Below are 25,243 nucleotides of genomic sequence, written 5' to 3'. Positions count from 1 at the left end.
AATGTAATATGGAAGGACGTGTCCACAAGCAGACTAAAACAATTAAAAAAGGCAAGCCTTGGGCTTTGAATAAAGCTTCCTGTCAGGACTGGTCAGTGTGTTTGTAGAGTGTTGTTACCTACACCCACAATTCAATTACAACTCATTTGTTTACAACTCGTGTGAATGGTTTCATTTTCTTAAAGTGCTTTTAGGCTTTTTCCCTTTCCTTTATTGTGTTATATATCTTTTTTGTGCACGTTATTGGTTTACAAAGTGAAAAAGCCCAAAGTCCACCCCAAAGGGACTTACCATCTCCAACAGAAAACACTGTTCACAAACTGCTCCAAACAGCTCTATTGTAGTCCAGCCTTTACTTCAGAGACAAACGTGGTCACTTTGTAACACACGTTATAATGCTCGCCTAGCTGCTAGCGTGGCACGCCCTCATACTCTGCTTCTGACTGGCTAGCAGTGCTGACCTAGGTACTGAGCATGTGCGACTCCCAACAAAGATGGAACAGAAGTGAGATGCCTCACTCTGTAGCTAAAACGGAGAGCTCAACACACTGAAAAGAGGAGCTGCAGCAATGTGCAGTACAACAAAAATATGGTGTTTTTTTGAAAATTAAACCATGTAAACCTATTCTGATATAACCTCTAAATACAATTATGCACCTGAAAATGAGCATAATATGAGCACTTTAACATTTAACCTGCTGTTTATCATGTATTATATCCACCTTGGCCACATAGACCAATATCACACAATGTGGGCCTGTTTATCCATATGGGAGAATGCACATGATTAAATGGGATAACAGATGGAATCTGTATATATATATATATATATATATATATATATATATATATATATGTATGTATATGTGTGTGTGTGTGTGTGTGTGTGTGTGTGTGTGTGTGTGTGTGTGTGTGTGCACACGTGTGTTTGTGTTGTGTGTGTGGCTTCAATTATACATATTTCCTGAGTAGCTATAAGTACCAGTGCACCTATAGCATATGTGCAAATAAGGTCATGGCAGTTTTCAAAGGTCTATTCTGGCAAAGCAGAGGAGGGGATATTTGCCAAGCCATTTAACATTCCAGCAGGAAAAAAAAATGTCATGCCAACTGCAGTAACACCAAAACCTGTCAATCAAACAGCTTGGCGTACAGACACACACATACACAAACACACATAAGCGCACGCACACGTACAGCCCAACACACACAAATCCATAAGTAAACGTAATTTCACACACAAGTCGACATCCAGCAACGCACAGGCACCCAGCAAGGCATTCAAGCATTCAGGCAGATCGATGGGCTTTCAGGAAGCCAGTTACACCCAGGTTGAGCCCCTGAGGCTCTGGCCAAGTTACTCAGCACTTTCCCTGGCCACTCAAGAGGAGCCATGCTGGGCTCTGGGCCAAGATCCAAAGAAAGTAGCATACGGCTGAGAACTAAACTTTTGACACAAAGTTATTCTGTCATTCCTGTGACAGCAGCTATCATTACCTCCTCAGAGAGTGAGTTCACAGTTCACTTGAAATGTCTGGACTGAAGGTCTTGTTGAGGTATAGCCTTTGTTGGTGCAGTGAAAAGTGCACTGTCAAGGATTTGGGGGTTTGAAAGATAACCCGTCTTCATTACAGCTACACAGTCAGTGTAGTTTAAAGTATATATTATATTACATATTAAGCTCATTTTCAGGTTCATAATTGTATTTAGAGGTTGTACCAGAATATGTTTATGTGGTTTAATTTTCAGAAAACACCATAATGTAGCTCAGCGCAAATTCTAAAAGGAAGACCTAACAAGTAGGCTATCAGTCCCTCCTAAGCGAATCAGCGCTGGAGGCATCTACCTTCTGATAATCCAATCAGGATCGGGCAAGGATCCCATTGGCCAATCACAGCGTTACGTCACTGTTTTAAAAGCTGCTTCTCTCCCTGTGTTATCAGCTGTCATTTCAGGAAGTTACGTCACTGTTTTAAAAGCTGCTTCTCTCCCTGTGTTATCAGCTGTCATTTCAGGAAGTCGTCGTCCCTCCTCCTCCCCTTCCGCCTCCCGTCCTGAGGGTTTCTCCGGCTGCCTTCTCGGTCTAGTTCCGGCTTTCTGCGCCACCACCGGTGTCTGGATTCCATCGGGGGGTTACATCTTGGTTCCCTACCCCTACATTAAATTTATTAATATTTAAATGTATTAATAACGATGGAGTTCAATCTCCAAAACATTGTACATTACATGCTGTTGTACATTAAACCTTTTGCATATCTGCAAACAAGTCTCTCCTGATTGAATTGTTGTTGTACTGCACATTGCTGCAGCTCCTCTTTTCACCCTGTGTGTTGAGCTCTCTGTTTTAGCTACAGAGTGAGGCATCTCACTTCTGTTCCATCTTTGTTGGGAGTAGGGCTGGGTACCGAACGTCGATACTTTTATGGTATCGAAAAAAATATTTCAATCCTATGAGTATCGAAAAATACTTTATCTTTCGGTGCCAAATTTCAGTTCCAAAAGCGTCTTAGCGTGTAAGCGCAAGCTTATCTGTCCTCTCTGCATACTGACACAGAGCTGAGCTCCGACCGACACACACACACATACGCACACGGAGAGTTGCGGACGGAGTAAACGGACTGCAGTTTTGTTGAAGTCACAGAGAGTCACGGTTGGTTTCAAGTGTGGTTACAGTTTTTAAAACTTCACGCAGACGACTTGCGCTTTGCGATATGATATTAATGGCGAGCCGAAAGCGGTCGCGGTGCTGTTGACATTCCACTTCCTCTTACAAGCAGCCACAACGGTGGTTTCTCTGCCCTGATGACTGACTAACAGGCTGAGCTTGCAAGGCAAGGCACTTTTATTAATGTTACTCTGAGCGAGCAGTTTTACCAGATTTTTTTTAATTTTGATAACTGTTTTGATTCACAATTAAGGTGGAAATAAAAGCTTTGTGTTTAATGTATTTTTGTTGATGTTGAAATGGATTTTAAAACATATGGTATCGAAAAAAGTATCGTTAGGAACCGGTATCGAAACTGAGGTATCGAAATTGGCACCGGATCGAAAGATTCTGAACGATACCCAGCCCTAGTTGGGAGTCGCACATGCGCAGTACCTAGGTAAGGACTACTAGCCAGTCAGAAGCAGAGTATGAGGGCGTGCCACGCTAGCAGCTAGGCGAGCATTGTAACGTGTGTTACAAAGTGACCACGTTTGTCTCTGAAGTAAAGGCTGGACTACAATAGAGCTGTTTGGAGCAGTTTGTGAACAGTGTTTTCTGTTGGAGATGGTAAGTCCCTTTGGGGTGGACTTTGGGCTTTTTCACTTTGTAAACCTATAACATGCACAAAAACATTATATAACACAATAAAGGAAAGGGAAAAAAGCCAAAAAGCACAATACGAGCACTTTAAGATGCTGTGGTTTTCTGTTCCTCTGAATTGTTATTTCTGTTATGCCCTCGTTAAATGTAACAGTGCCTGCATTTACACCTCTCATCGGACCAAATGTTATTTCAGACTCTTTGATTTGATGAGCAAACCTTAAAGGCATGTCTCACAAATGAAACCATAAGGGACGATCCAAACTCCGTTCTGTGAAAAGCACAAAAAAAGTGTTTCAGAGGTGTATTATTTTTAGATAGATAGATTAGATAGACTTTTTTTTATCCCAAATTGGGAAATTTGAGTGCTACAGCAGCAAAATATCAGACACACAGCTGTAGGAATGATTTCTTCTAGCGGTCAGTGTGACGCCGAAGCTGTCGGAGCCTCTCGGAGCATTTTATTAGATTTTGAGCATTCTTTGGCTATTTTCAAAAGTACGACTAAAGCAAGCAACATGTTTCACCGGAAATTACTTTATTGGGGATGCACCCAGAGGAGAGAGGACCGACAGACGTGGAGGTGGAAGGAGGAACGGAGGCTAGGGAAGTTTGAGCTTGTTGTGGGAATACTCTTTTTTTATTTTATTTTTTTTTATTGACAGGCTATTCCTTTGGTCGATCGTCTGATTTGCTCTTTTTCGAGACTATGAAGCATTAAAAAACTGAAAAGAGTCTCTAAATAATTTGATACATTAACCATGAAAACAACATCATTTATCACTTAGCACTTTCGTGTCATTGTTTGTGGTTACTTGACATGTTTTTAATTGAGTTTTAAAAATAATCGGTACATATCACCTTTAATAAGTCACTGAAAACCATGGTAACAACGGCTTTCCATCTCAGTGTGATACACTGAAACAAAAACAACAAGCAGGCAAAATGGGCGATCTCAATTTCAACCCTGCTCACTTCTGAATTTATCATAATACAAATACAAAACTGTTGCTGGTTGAACACATACAGATATAAATACAGATACGTTTGGGTTTAAACGCACGGGCATACAAATGAGGGAGAGATAAAAAGGTTCTCGAAAGGATGTCAAATTTTGTGTGGTGCCATCACCTTTTTCAGCACGATAATTAAGCAGTTTATTAAGTAGGTTAGGTTTGACCCAAATGGACAAGACAGCATTACTAATTTTAAATGGGACCCGTATTCTATTTGAAAATAGAAAACCCAGGGATTGGCTGGGTGCACATGTTTGTGGTCTTATCACGAGGGAACAGGTATTCTAAAATAACACAAAACAGGCTGCCTATGTGACTAAAACACCTTGTTTTTATTTTCCTTCTCATAATAAGAATAATACTTTTTGTAGTGCAAAGGAAATAAAATACACAAGGAATGCATGGAGAGGGGGCTATAAAATAATGAGGCGCAGACACTGATGGTTTGTTTGGGACGATGAAAGAAAGAGAACTATGGCACCGTTTGATGGCTGCCCTCTGCAGCTGCTGCTGACGAAAGCCATGTTTATAGACTATAAACATAACTCCAAATGGAGGAAACAACCGCACGCAGCCACATACACACACACACACGCACACACACACGCACACACACACGCACACACACACGCACACACACACACACACACACACACACACACACACACACACACACACACACACACACACCTAGTTTTACAATCGCAAACTCACACACAAAGGCACACATTCATTACCTACAACAGACCGTGTAAATACAGAGCTAGAGAACATTTACTGCCGGTGATAAAATGACAACCCTCATTATCTAACGCGATGTAATCAGCTTGATGGTCTTAAAGGACCCAAAAACAATTGCATCACTTTCAAAATATAAAGTATTAGACAAGTGACACCCTAATGAGATGATCAAATTGAGTATACCAAATAATTGAACCCTCTCGTATAATTATTCTACAAGAGCGTGCTAGCTAACACCGGTTAGCCCGTATATGTTACTGAAGCGTTATTATGGAACCCACGCAACTTCTAGGCAAGACCCGCCCTTCAATAGCATTCACACGCTACTATTGGCCAGGCGTCCACGCTTACGCAAGGTGACGTAACCCGATTTGTTCAGGTCCTATTCCCTGACCAATCAGCTATCCTAACCTTAACCACTCGAGTTCAATGCCTAACCCCAACCAATCGGGCTGCTTCATAGGGCGGGACTTGCCTAGAAGTTACGCGGGAGCCATAATAATGCATTACTGAAAAGTAGAACACCAACAAAAAAAAAATTAGGAAAACAAATGATCCACTCTCTCTGACATTACCTCGCCTTCCGTTGTGTAAACTGGATGCAGCATTTTTCTGTTCGATTTGTTTTCAGGGTTTGTGTGCTTTTAATTAAGCATTGTTTTCGATATTTGCAGCGTGTTTAAGCATTTGGTTTTGTTGTGTGTAAGTGCAGCGGTTTGCTAAATGCTGCGCATGTGTTTTTTTTTTTACTTTTCTTAATTTTCTTGGGTTTTGTCTAGTTGAAGTGCATTTGCCCCTATCCGCCACTGTAATTCATAGCTTTTATAAAAAGACAGTTATAAAAAAGTGACTTTTCTTAACTGCACTGTGGGTTGCCCCTGCTACCAGGGGGTCTTGGGTTTAAAAGGTTAACAGAAATTGCAATGCATGCAAGCAAAAATAGATTCTTAAAGGTCCTATGACATGCTGCTTTTTGGATGCTTTCATATAGGCCTCAGTGGTCTCCTACTGTAGTATAAGTCTCTTTCCCGAAATTCAGCCTTGGTGCAGAATTACAGCCACTAGAGCCAGTCCCACAATGAGCTTTCCTTAGGATGTACCATTTCTGTGTCTGTAGCTTTAAATGCTGTTGAGAAGGAGCGAGGTGGGGCAAGATGGAGGTTGGGGATGTGGCCTTGACCAACTGCCATGCTTCGCTCGTTTGCAAGCCATGATGTCTCTCTCTCTCTCTCATGGGCGGACGAAATTCTCTGGGCGGGCAAAGCAGAGAAAGGGGAGGTAACCTTTCCCCTTATGACGTCATAAAGGGAAGATTCCAGATCGGCCCATCTGAGCTTTCATTTTCTCAAAGGTAGAGCAGGATACCCAGGGCTCGGTTTACACCTATCACCATTTCTATCCACTGGCGGACCATAGGCAGGCTGGGGGAACTCATATTAATGTTAAAAAACCTCATAAAGAGAAATGTTCATGCCATGGGACCTTTAAAGTTGTAATTAACAATGAGAATTGAAATGATTATTAAGCACTCTGAATAAGTCATCGAATACAATTCCTGAACTTTTAGCTTTTTAATATCTTCAAATATTTTCTCTAAGGCAAACCACATTGAAATTACAATGTACCCATCATTTTTTATAATGCTAGTATAGCAAGATAAAAGTATCAAACCGCCTGTTAAAAGTAACCAGCATACAGGAAATGACATCTACTCTGTTAAAACATTTTTGGGGAAGGACCAGGCAAATTTGACAGCCAAACAGTGGAACTACAACTTCCGTGTCCATCACGTGATGCCATGGGGCCCAAAAAGACGTTATCCCATAGACTTACATGGCGAAAGAGTCAGTGAGTAAATCAGTGAGCTTGATCTATATCGGTCCGATAACATTTTGAAAGTCTGGAAGCGCTTTAATTTAAAGGAACGCAGTATCAAGGTTTTTTTTTATAAATCCATGGGAAGGACCCCAAGTGACAGACAGATTTTCTGAATTCTGACACCAGTGTGTAAAATATTCCCCACTGGTGTCAGAATTCAGAAAATCTGTCTATAAACATTGGCACATTATCGATTCGGACCCCAGACTAATGAAAGTTTTTCCAGAAAAACCTAAGCTTATCTTTAAGCGTGCTCCTAATGTAAAAGATCGCCTAATTAAAAAATGACATTTGTCCGCAACCCACAACTTCCTTTCTTAGTATGCCTGATGGTAACTATAAATGTGGTAGTTGTGCCCAGTGTTCGTATACGCACAAATGTAAACGTTTTAATCATCCACACACTGGTAAATTAACATCCATTCGCGGTGCGATTACATGTAGCACTACACATGTTATTTATTTGATTCGCTGCCCATGTGGTTTAGCATATGTGGGTAAAACAACGAGAGCGATATGGACCAGAATCAGTGAAGCACCATTAGAACAGGGGATGAGCGCTGCCCTGTAGAGGCTCATTTTAAACAGGCGGGGCATAATGTCAGCGCCCTCAGATATATAGGGGTGGAGCGAGTCAACAAACCTCCTAGAGGGGGAGACCAGGATAAAAGGCTGCTCCAACGGGAAACCTTTTGGATTCATTATCTAAACACAATGTCTCCTCATGGCCTTAATGAAGAATTTGATATAAAACCATTCTTATAAAAAATGTTTTAAGACATTGTTTGTTTCTTATATAACGTGTTGTAAGATATTGTCTGTTTCTGTAAGTACTAATGCAGCAGATTTTATGAATGTGTGGGGTAATGTTCATCAACTGTTTGTGGTAGCTTTATATGGAATTGTTTCCTTTATGTAATGTTTTTCTTCTTTTTTATTTTTCCCTTTTTCCCTTTGTTTCTCTAGTTCTGTGCATAGTAACATCATGTACCTTTTTGGATATATTGTTGTTGTTTTTTTAAAAAGGCCCCCCCTCTTTGGAGATGTATATGGTGAAACCCTCTATGAAAATGTCATGGGTGGGGCTTTTTTGGGCCATTTAGACCTAATCAGACTAATGGAAGCCAGATGGTGTGTCAGCTGAATGTGAGCCCTACATATATCCTTCCATCAAATGTGTTCACCATTTGCCTGAAGAAGACCCAGTAGGGTCGAAACGTTGCATTTATATTAAATATGGGAGTTTAAGCAGTGTTGCGGACATTACATTTTTTTCAATTTAGCACTTTCATTTGTCCTGCACCTGCCAGAAGGTGGGATGTGCACACAACTACTTTTATAATAAAGGACCCCCAGTGCCCCATTCGATTGGTGAATGTGCCACTGATGATGAAGCATGAAAAGAGCGGCTAATACAAATCTACAAAATGTTTCGGAGCAGCTTCCCAGCTGATGCAAACTGCTCTGACTGACTGCAGTCTCTGATCATTTCAGTCCATCACTTTCTTTCCCAATCAAGATGTGCCAACGTCTGGTCAGAATAATGTAATATTAATCTTGATAGTTTATATCTGCTTGCCAAAACCTGCTGCCTAAAGTCCTTCAAAGCTGCAATTAAAAACATCAGGTTACTAATTGATGAACACGCTCTAAGTGAACAGCCTGCCTTGAATTAAACATGTGGAGTTTATTCTCCATTCCAGGAGTGCTGTGAATGATGTTTGTTAGACCCACTAGCAGATGTACTGCAATTTGCATCAGAAATGTAAATTTCTTCCCTGTTAAGTAGGTTAGGCAGAGACGACACATGCGTATAGGAAGGAAGCAAGAGTGATCTTCTTCAGGGGAGCGAGACGGAAAGAGAAAGTGGGAGAGACTGAGAATGGAAACAGAAGAGACAGTGAGAGAGAGAGAGAGAGAGAGAGAGAGAGAGTATATCAAACGATTGCCAGTTATAGCATGATTGCAGATGGGGTCTTGGCACTACTGTCCCTGTGCCCCTGATGCCTCTCAGGCCTGCTGGTGCCAGTGGACCAAGATGCCAATTCACAGATAGCAGCAGGTGCGCTGATACTGTATATCCATCCAAATGTCATACAAGATGAAAAACCTACGGAAACCCTGTCCCGACTTTAACTTCCTCTAGATATTCAAGTTTGACAGGCCCGTAGCCAGCCTAGTGGAAGTGTTTTTTCTTTTTGCAGTTTTTCCCTCATTTTGTATTTAATTATGAGGTTCAAATACTTCATTTTGGTGATGTCTAATGCACTTATTTGTGAGGAACAGAGATGGGAAGTAACGAAGTACAAATACTTCGTACTCAAGTAGATTTTTCAGATATTTTTACTTTAATATTTATTTTTGTTGACTTTTTACTTTTACTCCTTACATTTTTAACATGAATATCGGTACTTTCTACTCCTTACATTTTACAAAATTGGCTCTTTACTTTAGTTTCAAATAATTTCAGTGGAGTTACCGTTATTATTTTTCGCGTCACCAATACCGAATTCAATCTAATTGGATAGGAATATACTGTACGTTGCACATGACGCACCACTACAAGACGACTCGACAGATTTGGCGGCATTCATTCGCGGCAAATCATTGTGGCTTGATGGCGGTAACGTTAGCACATGGTAGTATCGATGGCGACATGATTGAAAATGAAGAGATCCTAGAGATTCGGCAGACAAGCAGCAAGACATTCCCGATCATCCCTGGCCTTATCTGAGAGAGATGTTTGAGATAGTAGGCATCAAGAATGACTCCTGGCGAATGTGCTGCGTAACTCTAAAAGTATGGGGAACTTCTTAATTAATGTCTGTTTAGATACATTAGACGTTAGATTGCGCAGCCAGTTAGCTTCACAGAAGTGGTGCTTTTAATAAGAATAGGGCTTCGGTTTGGTTTAGATTTTTTTTCATTAAAAATGATTTAAAGGTGCAGGGACTTAATCAATGCAAGCTTATGACCCGCGCTTACTGGGAATTCCTCATTCATGCCAAATCCCTATCATGAGTGGGGTTCAGCGGGCTACCCACGCCTCTCAGCGAAGGGTAGACACACGCCAATCCACTCAGTGTGGCTAGCGTGCAGCCCTGAACATATAATCAATTGAAAATACCCTTTAGCATCAATAAAGTCACCTAATGTAGTTCATCTAGTCGCAATGTCAATCACGAGCTGATGTGCCTTGTTGTTCTTGACTGCATGTCCTTTTTTCCCCCGACGAGAAATTGACTAATAAAATCCGCTATTATCAATGTTCCTGTAGCCTATTAATTAACAATGGATCAAATGACTATGTGTATGGGTGAGGTTTTGCTTGCAGTGACGAACCCCCAGACAATTGTCACTAAATGTTACCCAACTCTGCAACCATCAGCTCTACGGAGGATCTTTCAGCTCATTCTTTCGGTTTTCTGGCCCGCAACTTTACAGTTTGGATTCACTCTCACCGCTCTCATACTGTAGCATCGTTTTTTTGGCCACAGCAGGCAGAAATTTTAAATGAAAAAGCTCCAGACCATGAGGCCTATATAAAAGTATCCAAAAAGCAGCATGTCATGGGACCCGTAAGCCGCTGAGAGACATATATTTCCCTCGGAAGTTAATAGAGTGTCATGGTTTTAGGTTTGGGTTCTGTTGGTTTTGAGGTTCTGTTCTTGTTTCCTGTTTTTGTTGTGTATTTGTTCTGTTTTCTGTTGTAGCTCGTGTTTCCTCCCTTGTCTTGTCTAGCTGTAGTTCCTGTCTTGTTTTCCCGTGTGTCTGTATGTTTTCTTTCCTGTTTTATTTTGACGGTCTGGTTTTCTGTCTTGTCTAGTTTACTTCCTGTCTTCAGTTTTCCCTCCCTTGTGATTGCCCTAATGTGTTTCACCTGTTTGCCCAGCCTTGTGTCAAATGTCCCTTGTTAGTCTTCGTTACCTGGTTTATTTAGTCTCTGTGTTGTCTTTGTCTGGTGTCGGATCATTTCATTCTGTTTGCCCTGTTTTCTGTTGGATGTTCTTCTCTGTGCTGTTGTGGATTTTGTTTTTCATTTGTTCCTGCCTGGCTACTTTCAGGAGGACACTTTGTGTAAGACCCGTTTTGTTACAATAAATCAGCTCAAACTGCATTTGGGTCTAAGCCTAGTCTTTCCTGACTAACCCTGACATAAAGAGCAAAACAAAACTAAAAAGAGAGTGAATATTGGACTTTTATTCATAAGGTTTGCAAGGAAGTTCACCATATCAACTTTAAAGATGATGTCAGTGTTGTGTGCACAGCTTGTTCCCACAGCTTCCAAGTAGCCAACAAATCTGTTATTGCAGGTGTATAGGAGAGTTTGCGTTTATCAAAACTTAGGTTTAGTTTTAGCCATTATTTTCAACAAGTTTGATGATTGTGTAAACCACTTTACATGGAGGTAAAACCAGAAGTGACTGCACCCTTAATGTCAGGAATAATATCTTTGTATGTGTACAACTCAGGGAAGCACAGTTGGTCAAAGTGGAGCCAGTTAACAGTTTGGATAATCATTTTAAAGTTCACATTCATTACTCTTCCAAATAAGTTTAGAACTTGCATGGACTGTCTGACCCCTTGTGTTTCTTTCCCCTTGAGATTTTCGGTCCCAATGTTCCCAAATGTCAGCAATTAACTTGGTGAGAATAGAAATGATGGCCAAAACAATGTTTGTCGGTCAGGATTTGCTGCCACTTCAGTTCCACTCTCTCTCCTCTCCTGTCCTCTCCTCTACCATTTACTCTCCTATTTCTGCATCATCAATTCCTCCTCCTCTCATCATAGCCCTCCTACCTAATTCCATCTACCAGCAGCTTCCGGTCACAAGTTGACCCGTATAGGCTCGACTGTAGCAGTTAGCCAGATCCACCAGGGACCCACAGGGATTCGGGCTATTTGTTCACTCTTTACCTGTTACAAATAAATACCACGCCCATGGAAAACATATTGTACATACAATGCTCAGATTCACAAACATAAGGTATGTAGAAACACCCGCCCACACACTCACATACAAGTGCACACACACACACTTGCATACCCCTACCAGTAATGGCCTTTCCTGTAATTACAGTCATTTGTCAAAAGAGCACCTTGATTTATGGTCAAATTAAAAATACACCGGAAAAGAAGCTGCAGGTCCTGATGACTCGGGCTACAGAAGGTAATAAATGCTGCTCCATTACAGGCGTGAGAGTGGCACGATCAGGATGTGCACCCTGCCATGCAGAGCGAAGCGGGGCAGAACATCAATCCATCCCTCCCGCAGTCTCTGGATGACAGAGTGGGTGTAGTAGGTGAATGCTTGGGGTGGCATTGAGCGAGGTGGTGGCAGTGGTGGGTTGAGGGTATGCAAGGGAGCTTATATTGCCAGCATTAATAAGTAGGGCACCACTGTGTGGGACTCAGCTTTTCCTAACTCACAATACAGGTTGTCTGTTTATAGCCTTTCTCTTTCTCCATGCAGGGAATCTCCGTTATAATTGATTTTTTTTTTTTTGCTTTAGTTTATGCAAATGCCACAACACAAAAACACTTGGCTATAGGCCCCGAAACACAATGGCATTTTACTGAGCCACATCAATAAGCAGGTGGATAAAATATGCTCTTATTGTGCTAGCCGGTAGATATAATGCAATGTTTTACTGGAGAGCATTGGATAGCTGCATGTCTAAAGTAACAGCAGGGAAATAATGAGCTACTCAATGACAACGCAAAAGGGTTAAGGGGATGGATGGGTTCGATAACAGAATGCAGTGAGTAATACATTATAAACAGATGAGAGAGCTGTTCCATTTGTCCAATTTATCTAAAACCACTAGGCTATATCCAAATTCAAGCACTTTTAAATTGCCTCGATGATAAAGTCGGAGGCAACACGAGCGATCGACAAGAAGCGTGCCAACAAGGAGGTCTTCCTGAGCTCAGTGCAGTTAATATGCCTCGGGCCTAGTGCCAGCCAGGAGAGTCCACACACTACTGCCGAACATAGAGTGGAGGTCTTACTGCTTGCAATGCCAAGCCTGGAGGCCCACCTCCTTTGTGTATATGTTTTTAAAGTCACATCTTATGGAATGCTTAATTAAGGGATGTGAGTGATGCTACAGAGAATGCTAAAGGCTGCCATGTTTTTAGGAGTAATCATGTTTGGTGGTGGGATTGGTGGGAACAGCCACACAGAGCCATGGTCTTGCTCTGCAGGGTACAGATAAGGTGGCTCTCATTTCTTTTTCACATTTTTATTGGCTTTCGGCATCGTATGCCCTATAGCTTCCCAGTACACCATAGAATTCAAACCGTAGTTTCACCTAAGGTTTGCATAAATTAACAGAATGTAACGTCTTCGGCATGCTGGCAATAAATGCTCATGAAGAAGTTCACTTTCTGCACACTAACTGCGTTACGGATAGTATGAAGTGCCATTATTTCTGACAGCCTGCCAGGTCGGTGACAGCAAACTGCATCAACTTTACTGCCACCTCTGAGAAGGCAGCGGCAAGGCAAGAAACAAACAGCTCGCAAAACTAAGGTGAGCTATAACACCATCTCAGAATCAATACATCCCGTTGCTGTATTTCTCGTTTTTCACCATGGCAGAACCCACTGAGAGAGAACGAATAAAGTAACTTTTTCAGAACCTAATTTATCCTTTCAGTAAATGTCATTCACCACCTGGCCTCCCTAATGCGTCTCGACCCTGTGGAGACGTCGTTTGGTATGTGAAACACGCTCAAGAAACATTTCTTTTTGTAAAATGTATGAAGGTGAAGCCCGCATTTGAATTCCTTCTTTGATTTTAAGACATGTCTCTTTTAGAAAAACAGTCTGTTGATCAACAGAATGTGTTGTCTCGCTGCAGTGGTTGCTGTTGCATTGAAACGGAGAAAGCCGTTGAATTGACAGCATTGCATATTAATCGAATAAAGGATGAAGTCCGTTGAGCACTGTTATTTCATATATTGGAGTCCATTTTTCATTTCATTCATTAGTCAGCAAAAAATGGCAGTCCTCACCATCGGGTTAAACCTCTCTTACACCTTAGTAAACTCAACTCCTTTGCGAAAAAGCAATTTCCGGACTTTTCGATTTTTTTTTTTTTTTTTGTATTCAAGGGTTTTCAAATTGAGCTGTAGGCTCTAGGCAATGTGAGGTTAATTGTGTAACACTTCAATCTAGCAGTGCAGATGTACAGGTTTTTGTGTAATCCTTCAAATCACGTCCAGATATTTGGATTAAAAGTGATTTGACATGACAAACGATGACGGTGTCAAGGGCAAAACAGGAAGTGGATAAATGTTAACCTCAAATGAGCATTAGGTCAGTTTCACTGATTGAAATAAGACACAATCGACAGAACACACAAATCACACAATCTAGCAAGGGTATAAATGGAGCAAATGGTATAAATGGAGTGTTTTTGTGATTGTTGCGGGAAAAAATCCTTGATTATGCGGCACGTTTTCTTAAGAAATACGATGGAATATGCGGGATATTTATGCAATTTTATGCGATGAAATTGAGTGAACTTGCAAAAACTGGGGTTTGATGAAAAAGAGAAAAAAAGGGATTCCTCCAACACCCTGCTTTTCGATGATGTTCACGTTGCGTAATTACGTCACTTCATAATGTTCCCATGGCAACATGGGAAAATGGCTGCTCTTGTGTGAAGTAAACAACATTTTTCTACTTTCTGCTAAGATATATGTGACTTTTTTGCAACGAAAATGCGGGGATTATGAAATCATGCAAGCCCCGCATATTTTGCGCGGAAATCGACAATTTATGCAGCGAAAGTGCGGCGTATTTGAAAAAATGGGGCCCCCGCATAAATATGCGGACTTTGGCTGATTATGCGATCACATAATTGCATTTTTCTGGAGGGACTGACATTTATGCGGTTTGAAATGATGAGTCGTCGGAGCTCACGAGTTGAGAAAGAGAGAGACGTGTGCTCCATGGCCACCCTTGACCTATGCTTTTTCTTTTGCATATACACTTCTTTTTTTCAGATGCAACAATTTTTCATGTAAGCATGCGACCAGCTGAGCAGGAGGAGAGCTGGAGTGAATGGAGGAAGAAACAAAACCGAAAAGACAAGTAGAAAAACCAGGACCAGAGAGAGGAAATGTTCATGATGGAGTGGCAAACGGAACAGGAGGAGCAGGAGTGAGAAAGCCAGAGAAAGAGTGAATGTTTGCACACTGTACAATACGTGCGTGCGCTAGCTTCTCAGATATGGCCATTAGACGAGATGGATGTCCTTGAACCCCCGGGCTGCGCCAACAGGTATCTCTCGCTAACAGACCGCCCCTTCAACGGTAATTACACAGGGAGGTCTACAGCAGGTGGCACAGGGCTGAGCAGAATTTACATAAATCTGCATGTGTCACTGGGCCTGGCTGCAGCCTCTGGCACTCAGTGTGAATCATGCTCACACTCAGCAGACAATTTGTTCAAATTTAACTAAATGGACGGAAGGTAAAATAGTATCAACACTCAATCTGAAATTCATACATATTGCTGAATGCGTGTGGCATTCCCTTTTCCATTTCCTTTTAAATCACATACACACACACAAAAGCAAACATATGCACAAAACTGACCCACTGACATGTACATATAATGTTATATCACTTTGATCACTGTTATGGAACTACCTACACATATTTCAGGCTGAATGCTGAAATCATGTGCCTTATTTGTTTCCTTTGTACTTTTATATGTTGATTTTTCGACATGCCAGTACCTCCTGAGGCATTTTGCAAAGTGCAAGTGCTTGGAATTTTAAAGAGACACTTACTATGATCAAAAACCGTATTTTGGACTTGTGTTATTGTGCAGTTATGTGCAGCTGTAAACAAAACAACAACACAGGTTGCAGTATGCATGCAAGCTTTCATCTTTGTGTGTCTCATGAATATCCCCTCTAAGCATGCACATATATTTATGTTTGGATGTGTGTGCGAGTAAGTGCATTGTGTGTGAACACTGGCATGCCTATGCTTCTGTCCATGACTTGTGAGCACTGGGACACCCCCCATGGTGAGAGGTGTTTCTGCTGACAGGAGCATATTCGAGGTAATAGAACCACTCTGGTCCCAGAGCAGAGCACTAAAGCAGAACTGAGTTCTGTCTCCTACTACACGCGCCACTGAGCCTCCAGATGACAAAATGCATCACTGGCTGACCGAATCAAACACAATAAAGCAGGAAAAAATAGATTGAAGGAGAAAATGCTCAGATTTGTCATATTTCGCTGTGTAGGTAGGAAACTATGTATTTTCAGTTGGAAAAGCTGACTTTCAGTGGCGTGCCACTTTAAAAAAAATTAATAAATAAAAAGGCTGTGCCATGTGAAAGATATTTTTATTATTTTAGACATGTATTTTACCTAAAGGTATCATATTATTCAAGTTATAGTATAAGTGTCTAATGTGCCTATCTGTGTGTATGTGCTCGTTGCAAAAGAGCTGTGTTAGTCATTGAGGAAGTGGTTCAAGGAATGTCCCTGATGCACAGAAAGTTAAAGGTGCTGTAGGTGGGAAGATAGCCAAACAATTTGAACATCAACAACTTCTCAGTCCCTCGCCCCTTTCTGCTGAAGCCCAAAACGGTCTCATAAGCCCCTCCCCCCACAAGGGAGAATGAATGCATTTTTGCGAATCGCACTACAGGTTGTAGGTGGTGCCAGAGGAGCCAGATTTTTTTTAAATGACCTGCTTCATGCAGTTCTAATGGAACAGTAGAGTTTCAGTCAGTTTCAGCAAATATGACAGAAAGTTAGTTTTATAAGGCTTACCTACTGCACCTTTTAAGCCGAAGTCATAAAATTTGTTAACGCCTTTATAGCTTAAGGGTGCAGATAAGCAGGAACACAGGAAAGGTCACGAAAAAGGGGAAGAGGAGGAAGACAGGGGATTCTGTCAACCCATTTGGAGTGAAACCAGACTTCTACTGGACTGGTGTGCATGAAGCAATCCCACCCATTCTGAGGACACAGAGGAGGACTACACCCAGAGAGAATGAAAAGGAGTGGAACTTTGTAACTATTGCTCATAACTTGGTGGCCACAGTTATGGCCAGCATGTGTATTTGTAAAATGCTGTTACTAACGAAGTGTTAACTTTATTCTGTCATCTCAGTAATTTACTTCAGTCCACTAGTTAAGTGATCATCCAACGAATACACTTAAGAGGGATGATTTAGAGTGTAATGTAATTGGAATCAGAATCGGAGGCCTGAGTGCCTGAGGGTTTCAGATCTTAATTTATAATCCTTCACATGCAAGAACACCTCTACAGGCACTGCATGCCACTCCAGCCATGAAGGAAGTAAATGTGTTACTCCTGTGTATATAGATACAGCACATTGTGTGCATGTCATTAAAGTAGGTAATGGTATTCCTCCAATGTAGCCTCGTGATGTGGAGAGCAACACAGTGGGATGATGAAATAAATAAAGTGGCTGAATAACGAGCGGGGAATGAAAACAAGCTGCACAATAAATGACAGACTGCGTTAACAAACTATGAATTATTACCATTTGAATTTACATATTTCCATTGTATTTCATCACATCGCACACGTAAAACAACAAACTCCGTGCAAAAGTGAATTCATTATTGAGCATTTGAATCGGTGAAAAGGTGCTCCGCTTTAAAACTGCCGTTAGCTGACTGCACCTTGTCGATATCTGTGGAGAGACGTGCCGGCGGCCATAATCACAACCCCAGAGGAGCTGCTAGCCAGCAGATATTATTGCTGATCTCTATGGAGACAAAGTGAAGCTGTGCAGGTAGGCATTGCCGGAGGGTCCCACAGGAGCAGATTGGACCAATAAGTTGTGGCTGCAATATGGAGTTGAGATTGGACTTCTGTGGACTGAGTTTCGCAATGCAGTAGTCTGCGGGGAATGTGACCGGCAACTGCAGTCAGTAAGGGGGGGGGGGGACAAGGCTGCTTGCTAAGAAATGGAACCGAGCCTCCACAACGGCGACCACTCTGCAATGAACCTCCATAACCTTCCTCTCAACTTCCTCTCAATCCTTTAACGGTTTGATTATAAACCTGCTGAGATCAAACACATATTTCTGCATTATAAAAAAAAATAAAAATGCAAGTCCAAGGCTCTCGGGGACTGAGTTCTCCGAAAGGCTAAGCCGACTCGAGCATGGTAGCTGGTGTACCGGGACTATGAAGCTGCGGCAAAATAAAGGCGCACAAGGCAAACACATGCATATGAGCACACAACACACGCACGCTTAACTAAAACAGCCCAAAGCTGTCTTCGGGAAAAGGAACAAAAGAAGAAGGCAAAGAAGAGAGACTTTTGTGAATTTCATCCAATCAAGGAGAATAATTTATTTGCAGACACAAATTATATTGTTGTTGTTGTTGTTGTCTTTGTGGGGCTAAGACACAGCCTGTCCTATCTCCTGTTTGTAACATGAATTCACATTAATTCTAATGAATGTGAAAAACAAAATAACCTATACACGCACGCACCCACGCACGTACAGACGCACTCCTAATGCTTAGGATGGGTTAAATGCAGAGATTGAATTTCACTACATTGTACTGTATGTGACAAATAAAGTTTTTTTTTCTCTTCTCTATTAACAAGTAAACCAAAAAAAAAATTAACTTACAATTTGATTGAAACAGCAGGGTTAACCCAATCGTTATTTCAGCTTTTAAAGTCCACTTGCTGTCACGGTGACGGATCATAACAAACGTGGCTCGTTTCGAATTGGCTTTATAGTTTTGTGGCATCTAGCATAATCATAGGCACGATACTTCGTCTGTTTGCGAATTTTTAAACTAATAACTATACGTTTGCTCGTTCACCTCCTGAGCATGGGCCCTCACTCACAGACCTGGGACCAGGTCGGGTCTCAGATTCTAGCATTCGAGTAGACCGGTGAAGACCTCTAGTGGGTCCTCAGAGTTGCTGCAGGGGGGCCACCAAATTATTGTATGATAGTTTAAAAAAAATGTAATTATATATATATATATATATATTATATATATATATATATATATATATATATATATATACACATACATATATATACAGTATGTGTCTGAAAATATACATTAACATGAATCCAACATCTTATTTGTTAACATACATCTTTTTTTAATTAACACAACATTGATGATAGTCTTATTGTAGATATTACTGTAGATAAGGTAGCCATCCAAAGATTGTTACTTTTCCACATTTTAACATTAAAACATGATGTATAAATATATGAATATGTCAACAATTATTATTTTAACACCTTAGTATTGTATGCACCATAAAAAAAGTATATCTAAAGGCCCTCGGCAGCCCTACACGTTATTGTAGGCCCAGTTTAATGCGCAACTCAATTTTATACATTATATATGGTAAGGGGTCCCTGCTCCGTCTCTCTTTCAGCTGAGTGGTCCTTGGCCTAAACACGTTGAAGACCCCTGCTCTAGAGTAAACTTTAAGGCTATAGTGCGTAGTTTCTGTCTCCATAATGAGGAATTCTAAGTGATGACAACAAAACTGTCGGCGCGTCCACATGATACAAGCCTACCATGATCGCGCACTCCCCCACGCAGTTGCTAGTAGCCAAGGAGGACACGGAGGAATTAAAAAAACATGATGGACTCTTCAGAAGAGGTCATTATCTTCGCTCAATTTTCTACACACGAAACTCACCGGACGACACCATTTTCTAAAACATAGCCATACTGAGAAATACAGAGAGCGTTGTGTGGAGATGATAGTCTTAATTAGCTTTGTAGCAACTCATATGACAATGGCTTGAATGTAACGGACGTTCATTAATATATGAAAAGTCACGCACTAAAGCTTTAAATCAAAGCACAAAAAGTTCTGTTTGTTCGGTCCGTGTGCACTGACCTTGTATAAGTGCCTGGCCTTTCTGGAAAGCTTCACTGTACGCCACCTGGTAGTGTTTGACCTGGAAGCCAGGTACACAGCCCTCATGGCCTCCATCCTCTTGGCCCCCTACATGGGCAACCTGCAACACACAGAACAAAGGACAAGTCAAATCAATGCACATGAACACACGGTTTGTGAGCAGAAAAACCTGACCGGCACAGACAGGAGGATAGAATAACTAATGTTTTTCATTTAAAAAAAAAAGAATGTGTTTAATAGTTTCTCTTTTTTCTCTTAACACTGGGAAAGGAAAATGAAGATGCCAATTTATTTTTATTGTTTTACAATTCAAATTGGACAACTAAAAAGTTCCTTGACTTTTCATTGACCCATGTTCTCTTCAAATTACATTTATTCAATTTAAAAAATAATGCAGGGAAAAAAAGCACTTTAACCCCCTTGAAAAACAAAGGGTGGGTGTTCCCATGGAAACAGACTGTTATGGTGTGGTTTCAAGTGATTCTCAGAGAGGAGAATGGTAGGAACGGTAACAGCAGATACACAGCAGAGCAAAACTTACAACTCTGTTGTATGCATCTGAGTTGCAGTTGAGTTTGGTCTGTGAATAGTAAATAATAATGTGAATAACTGAATTTAGCGGCGTGTATTTTGTTTTGACAAGTCATTAAAATTGAACTCACGTTATTCATGTGCAAGTTCACTTACAGTCAACTGGAAAAGATAGCTAGGATGACTGCATGCACTGTGGTCAATTCTCAAGAAAATGTACAATGCATTACATTTACTTCAGATGTAAAGCTTACGTAGTCGGTCAGACTAAATTTGGGTCAAAAATATAGTAGCTTGCAGTTATAATTCCAGGTTGAAACTTCAATCCTGTAGCCTACTCCAAGAGGGAAGGCAGATTTATTGATTTTATGTTACAGGAATTGATTGACAGACTGGGACAGATCTCATGTTCAAAATATATATAATATAGGTAGGGTTGGGTACACAACCGGTAGGAATCGGACCGCAAATTTTGGCTCCTCATTTAGGTTCCACTTTACGTGTCGACTGAAATATTTTATCTGGTCGCTCCAAAACGAACGTAAAAATATCACACTTTCTCTGTAGTCTACCGTTAGCTAGCTACCGTAAATGTAGGCTACTTTTAAAATTCCATATTTTCCCTCTGGGCTCACCAAAACGGACGTAGAAGCCTTTTCAGTTTTTGAAGAATCGGTTTAGGAATCGGAATCGTTTTAAAAGTATTGGTTCGGCATCGGAATCGTAAAAATCTAAACGATACCCAACCCTAAATATAAGTTACAATTACTTTAAAACACAATGGCACAAGAGTGCATGTTGGCATAACTTACACGTTTTTAGTTAACCAAGATAATAGCATAACCGTCCACAGCCTCGAAGCCATTACCTTGCACGGCAGCTAGATTCTCGCGAGATCATGAGATCACGAGCGAACCGTGGAATCACATATTACACAAAAATCGATCTTGTCAGGCTTTAAGCAATGACGTTGTGTCTGAACTACCAGCTAACCGAACCAATCAGTGTCCGGTGAGGAGCCACTGGCAGCTACGGGTGTGGTTTAGGTGTGTGTGACGGCAGCGACTGTTTGTCTTTGTCTTGTCTCTTCTGTTCAAAACAACAATGGTGGACATAACAGACAGTTATACAGTTCATTAAATCACCAGTCAGATATAGTGCCTGCCCTTTCCCAAACAGTTTCCATTGACTTCTCAGATGGTTCTGTGTAACACACAGAACCATCAAAACAATCTGGAGCATCAGGTTAGCAAACCCCCATAACTCATCAGCTGCCCAACCCTAAATAAAGGTTTTCCAAAAAAAGCCCAGTCTCAGGTACGGATACGGATGTGTGTGTTTTGTGCCTCGGGCTTCTCAGCTAACTCTTTTACATTAAATAATCTCTATTGTAGGCCAGGCTGCCAAGTAAAAAACTCCCCACTCGGGCTACATGCATAAGTGGGCGTTCGGCCCAAAACAGCCAGACAATGGTGGGGGCTGTGTGGGTTAATATGTTTGTAGGTTTATCAGACAACAAAATACTGCGCAGTGGTTTACAATAGTAGGATTCACTGTTATCACAGTGAGAATCAATTTTTCTTGCATTACAACAATCAGACACCACCAGGAATGTGCGCTTGCATGCATCTGATTGATTACAGACTGGATGCAACTGCTCTGTCTGAGCTGCACCTCTTAGGTTGGCGTCAGTGTAACATGGTAGTTGGTGTAACTCGATAGTAAAGCACTAACACACTTTGTTGAAAGACAATGTATGGTTTTGTATCCAGTAACCCTTGTGTCTCACCAGAGCACCTTTTTTACATGAAGAAAATGAAGAGCTTGAATGATGAGTGGCGCTGCGTCAATCCTATTCATAGTGAATTTAAGTGCTTTAACACAAGCCTCGTGACTGCTAGCATTGGCTGGAGTAAGGACAGTCTTCTTAAGGAGAGCATTTTCAATAGTGAGAAGCCTCGCTTCTGTTATGAGCGAACGGGTGGGGTCAAGAGATAGGTAACCTCAAACTCTTTGTGTATTGGCAATAGCTGCTATTTGGAATCATTACACTAGTTAGAACCACTTTAGAATATAATAATAATAATAATACGTTTATTTGATATAGCACTTTTTACAGACAAAGTCACAAAGTGCTTCACATGATGGTTTGTTAAAATACTGTAGGATCCAAACAGAAAATGAGCAAGCGAAAATGAATAAAATACCAATGAAGGTAAAAGATTAAAAGACTAAAAACCCAAAGTTACAAACATGAGACAAAAGCTAGTTCAAACAAGTGTGTCTTTTTAAAAGTATCAACCGAGACTGCAGAACGTAAGTTAATAGGAAGGGCGTTCCACAGAGTCGGAGCTACCACTTCAAAGGAACGGTCACCTTTAGTTTTCAAACGAGTGCGTGGGAGCACCAGTAATCCCTGCTTAGAAGACCTGACGGACCTGTTAGTAGCGTACAGATGGTCAGAGATATAAACAGGGGCCTGACCATGCAAGGCTTTAGAACAAGAATTTTAAATTGGATCCTAAACTTGATCGGAAGCCAATGTAACAAGAATAAAATAGGAGTGATGTGCCACATCCTGGTGAACCTGGTCAACAGCATTGCAGCAGAGTTCTGGACCAGTTGTAGACGGTCCTGGGACGACTTGCTGAGGCAGGTGAAAACGGAGTTGCAGTAATCAGGCCGGGATGACATAAAACCATGAATGATCATCTCAAACTCAGATTGCGAAGCAACAGCTCTAAGTTTAGCAATATTTTCAGTTGAAGGAACCATGTGAAGGATAGTGATTTCATATGTTGATCAAGAAACATTATGATCAAATATAAACACCCAGATTTCAGAGTTTGGGCTGTATAGACCTTTTTCACGGCAGACATCTTGACATGTCATAGTATGAAAAGCGCAGGTGTATTCAAAACCATTAATGATGTCTGCATTCCACTTAGGAGAGTCCCTGGTATTGTGCATGCTGACTCACTGAAATAGATTACTGGGACACTTGATGGATTTGAGCCATCGTTAAGGTTATCAATTTCAGCTGTGCTTTTCCTAATATGACAAGTCAAAATGTCTGCCATGAAAAAGGTCCATAGCTGAAGAAAGGGACCCCAAAAGCTGAACAACCTTGGAGGCTGTAGTATCTGGAGCAATAATAAGGAAGCAGAGTTACAATAAGCAAGCAGAATTATGTGTGTTGCAGAAATTGACAGACATGCTACAGATGCAGCTTGGAAACAGCAAACTTTTAATGATTTGAGCACACCTAACAAACCCAAATGATTTTCTGGAGAAAAAAATAAAAATAAATCCCACAGTATGTAGGTCAGCTTAGCATGTGTGCTGAGAAACCATTAGCCTAGTGAAACACTGTAAAGAAAGAGAGAGTAAGTGAAGGGACCCACTGATCATTAACAGATCCATCAACATTGTGAAAAGGTTTCCATATTGGACTGAAATCACAGGGAAAGGGTGGAGATGATAGATTGGAGGGGGATTTAATGCCTTAGTGATCACAGTAAAATTTCCGCCATCATAATGCCCTCTAGCTCTCTCTAGCATTCCTCTAGTGATTGGGTAAAATGTCATGTGTAAATGTTGCATTTTGATCAGAAGAAGAAAAAGAAAAAATGTAGGACGTGAAAATTCTGTATCTACAATTAAACAGTTTTTTTTTTTAATAAACACTCAAGCAACTATTGCTGGGTTATCCTCACACAGTAGGGGCTGTGATTAGATACATCATACGGTATGGCATACGTGATGCGTATCTGCCAAACTGAGCCATCTGTCAACCGGTGACATCCCACCTGCTCATCCTCATATCTCTTGACCCCTCCTCTAGCAGCTCCCTCACACATATCAAGAGTGCCTAAATGAGGAAAAAAATAATCGATTCTTTCCGTCATAGAGCTATAACGATAGAATTAAAATGAGAGTAGAGCGGACATTCCCATTCAAGCGGCGGACCATTTTTATGTCTACCGGAGCGGGCTAACTTACATATAAACCAACTTGCGGCAAGTCACGGACTTTTTGACATAAGGTATTGCGACAAACAAGCAGTGAACTAGCACAAAGCATGGAGAGAAGTCTCTGGTGCACTATGTCCGTTACCCTGCTGCTAGAGAGGAATTGAGGATTGCTGAATGTAATTGCTTCATATTTATATTGGTAAGTCAGCAAGAAAACAAACTAGTGAGTGTGACACACTTCACGGCCCCATTGACATGTGTTGTCACCATAAGAACTAACAACAATCGCCATATTCTCTTGAACAATTCAAATGACCACCGCCAACAGTTCAATGTACGTTCTACTTTCATTCTTTTTCGATGGTTATAACACACTTACCTGAGGCCATATATGTAGGTACACCTATGGTAATGGCATTTAAACTACATTTTTACCAACTCCAATACATACTACCTTTTTAAAAATGTTCTTTTCTTTTTTTTTTTTAAACATTTTTAGTGTCTGTTGTGATTGTCTTTTAATTCTCAGGAAGTACCAATGTAATTTTGTTATAATACTGTCAGACAGTGGTGCAATGACAATAAAGCGTCTTATGTCTTACACTTCTTGTGTTAAAGGTGCCCTGCCACATGTATTTCATGACTTTGTGGTAATGTCTGAAGTTCTACCATGGACTCTGTAACATTTTTTGTGGAACAAATGCCTTGGTTACCTTGTTTCAAGCCATTCTAGCGTGGTATAGAAAGCCTACAGGAAGACTCAGCTCGATTTGTGCCAGTTCTACTTAATATTCAACGAGCTAAGCTGCTTGACTCTGATTGGCTATCAGCTAGCCAATGAGAGCCTGGCTAACAACATCCTTCAAACCAAA

At 41.0% G+C, this 25,243-nt stretch overlaps 1 protein-coding gene across 5 annotated transcripts in view; it reads right to left on the bottom strand.

Annotated features, from left to right (window-relative positions):
• Window positions 1-25,243, bottom strand: part of cdh13 (cadherin 13, H-cadherin (heart)) — a 460,326-nt gene that overhangs the window by 325,304 nt on the left and 109,779 nt on the right. For all 5 annotated transcript variants that reach the window (XM_039809525.1, XM_039809523.1, XM_039809521.1 and 2 more), the window contains exon 2: window positions 19,846-19,966. In XM_039809525.1, the coding sequence (XP_039665459.1) occupies window positions 19,846-19,966 (121 nt within the window). The remainder of the gene's footprint in view (window positions 1-19,845; window positions 19,967-25,243) is intronic.

The sequence above is a fragment of the Perca fluviatilis genome, chromosome 8 (assembly GCF_010015445.1).
Source record: "Perca fluviatilis chromosome 8, GENO_Pfluv_1.0, whole genome shotgun sequence".
Classification (NCBI taxonomy): domain Eukaryota; kingdom Metazoa; phylum Chordata; class Actinopteri; order Perciformes; family Percidae; genus Perca; species Perca fluviatilis.
The sequence above is the reverse complement of the archived record's forward strand: the minus strand, read 5'-3'. Positions and strand labels throughout refer to the sequence as shown.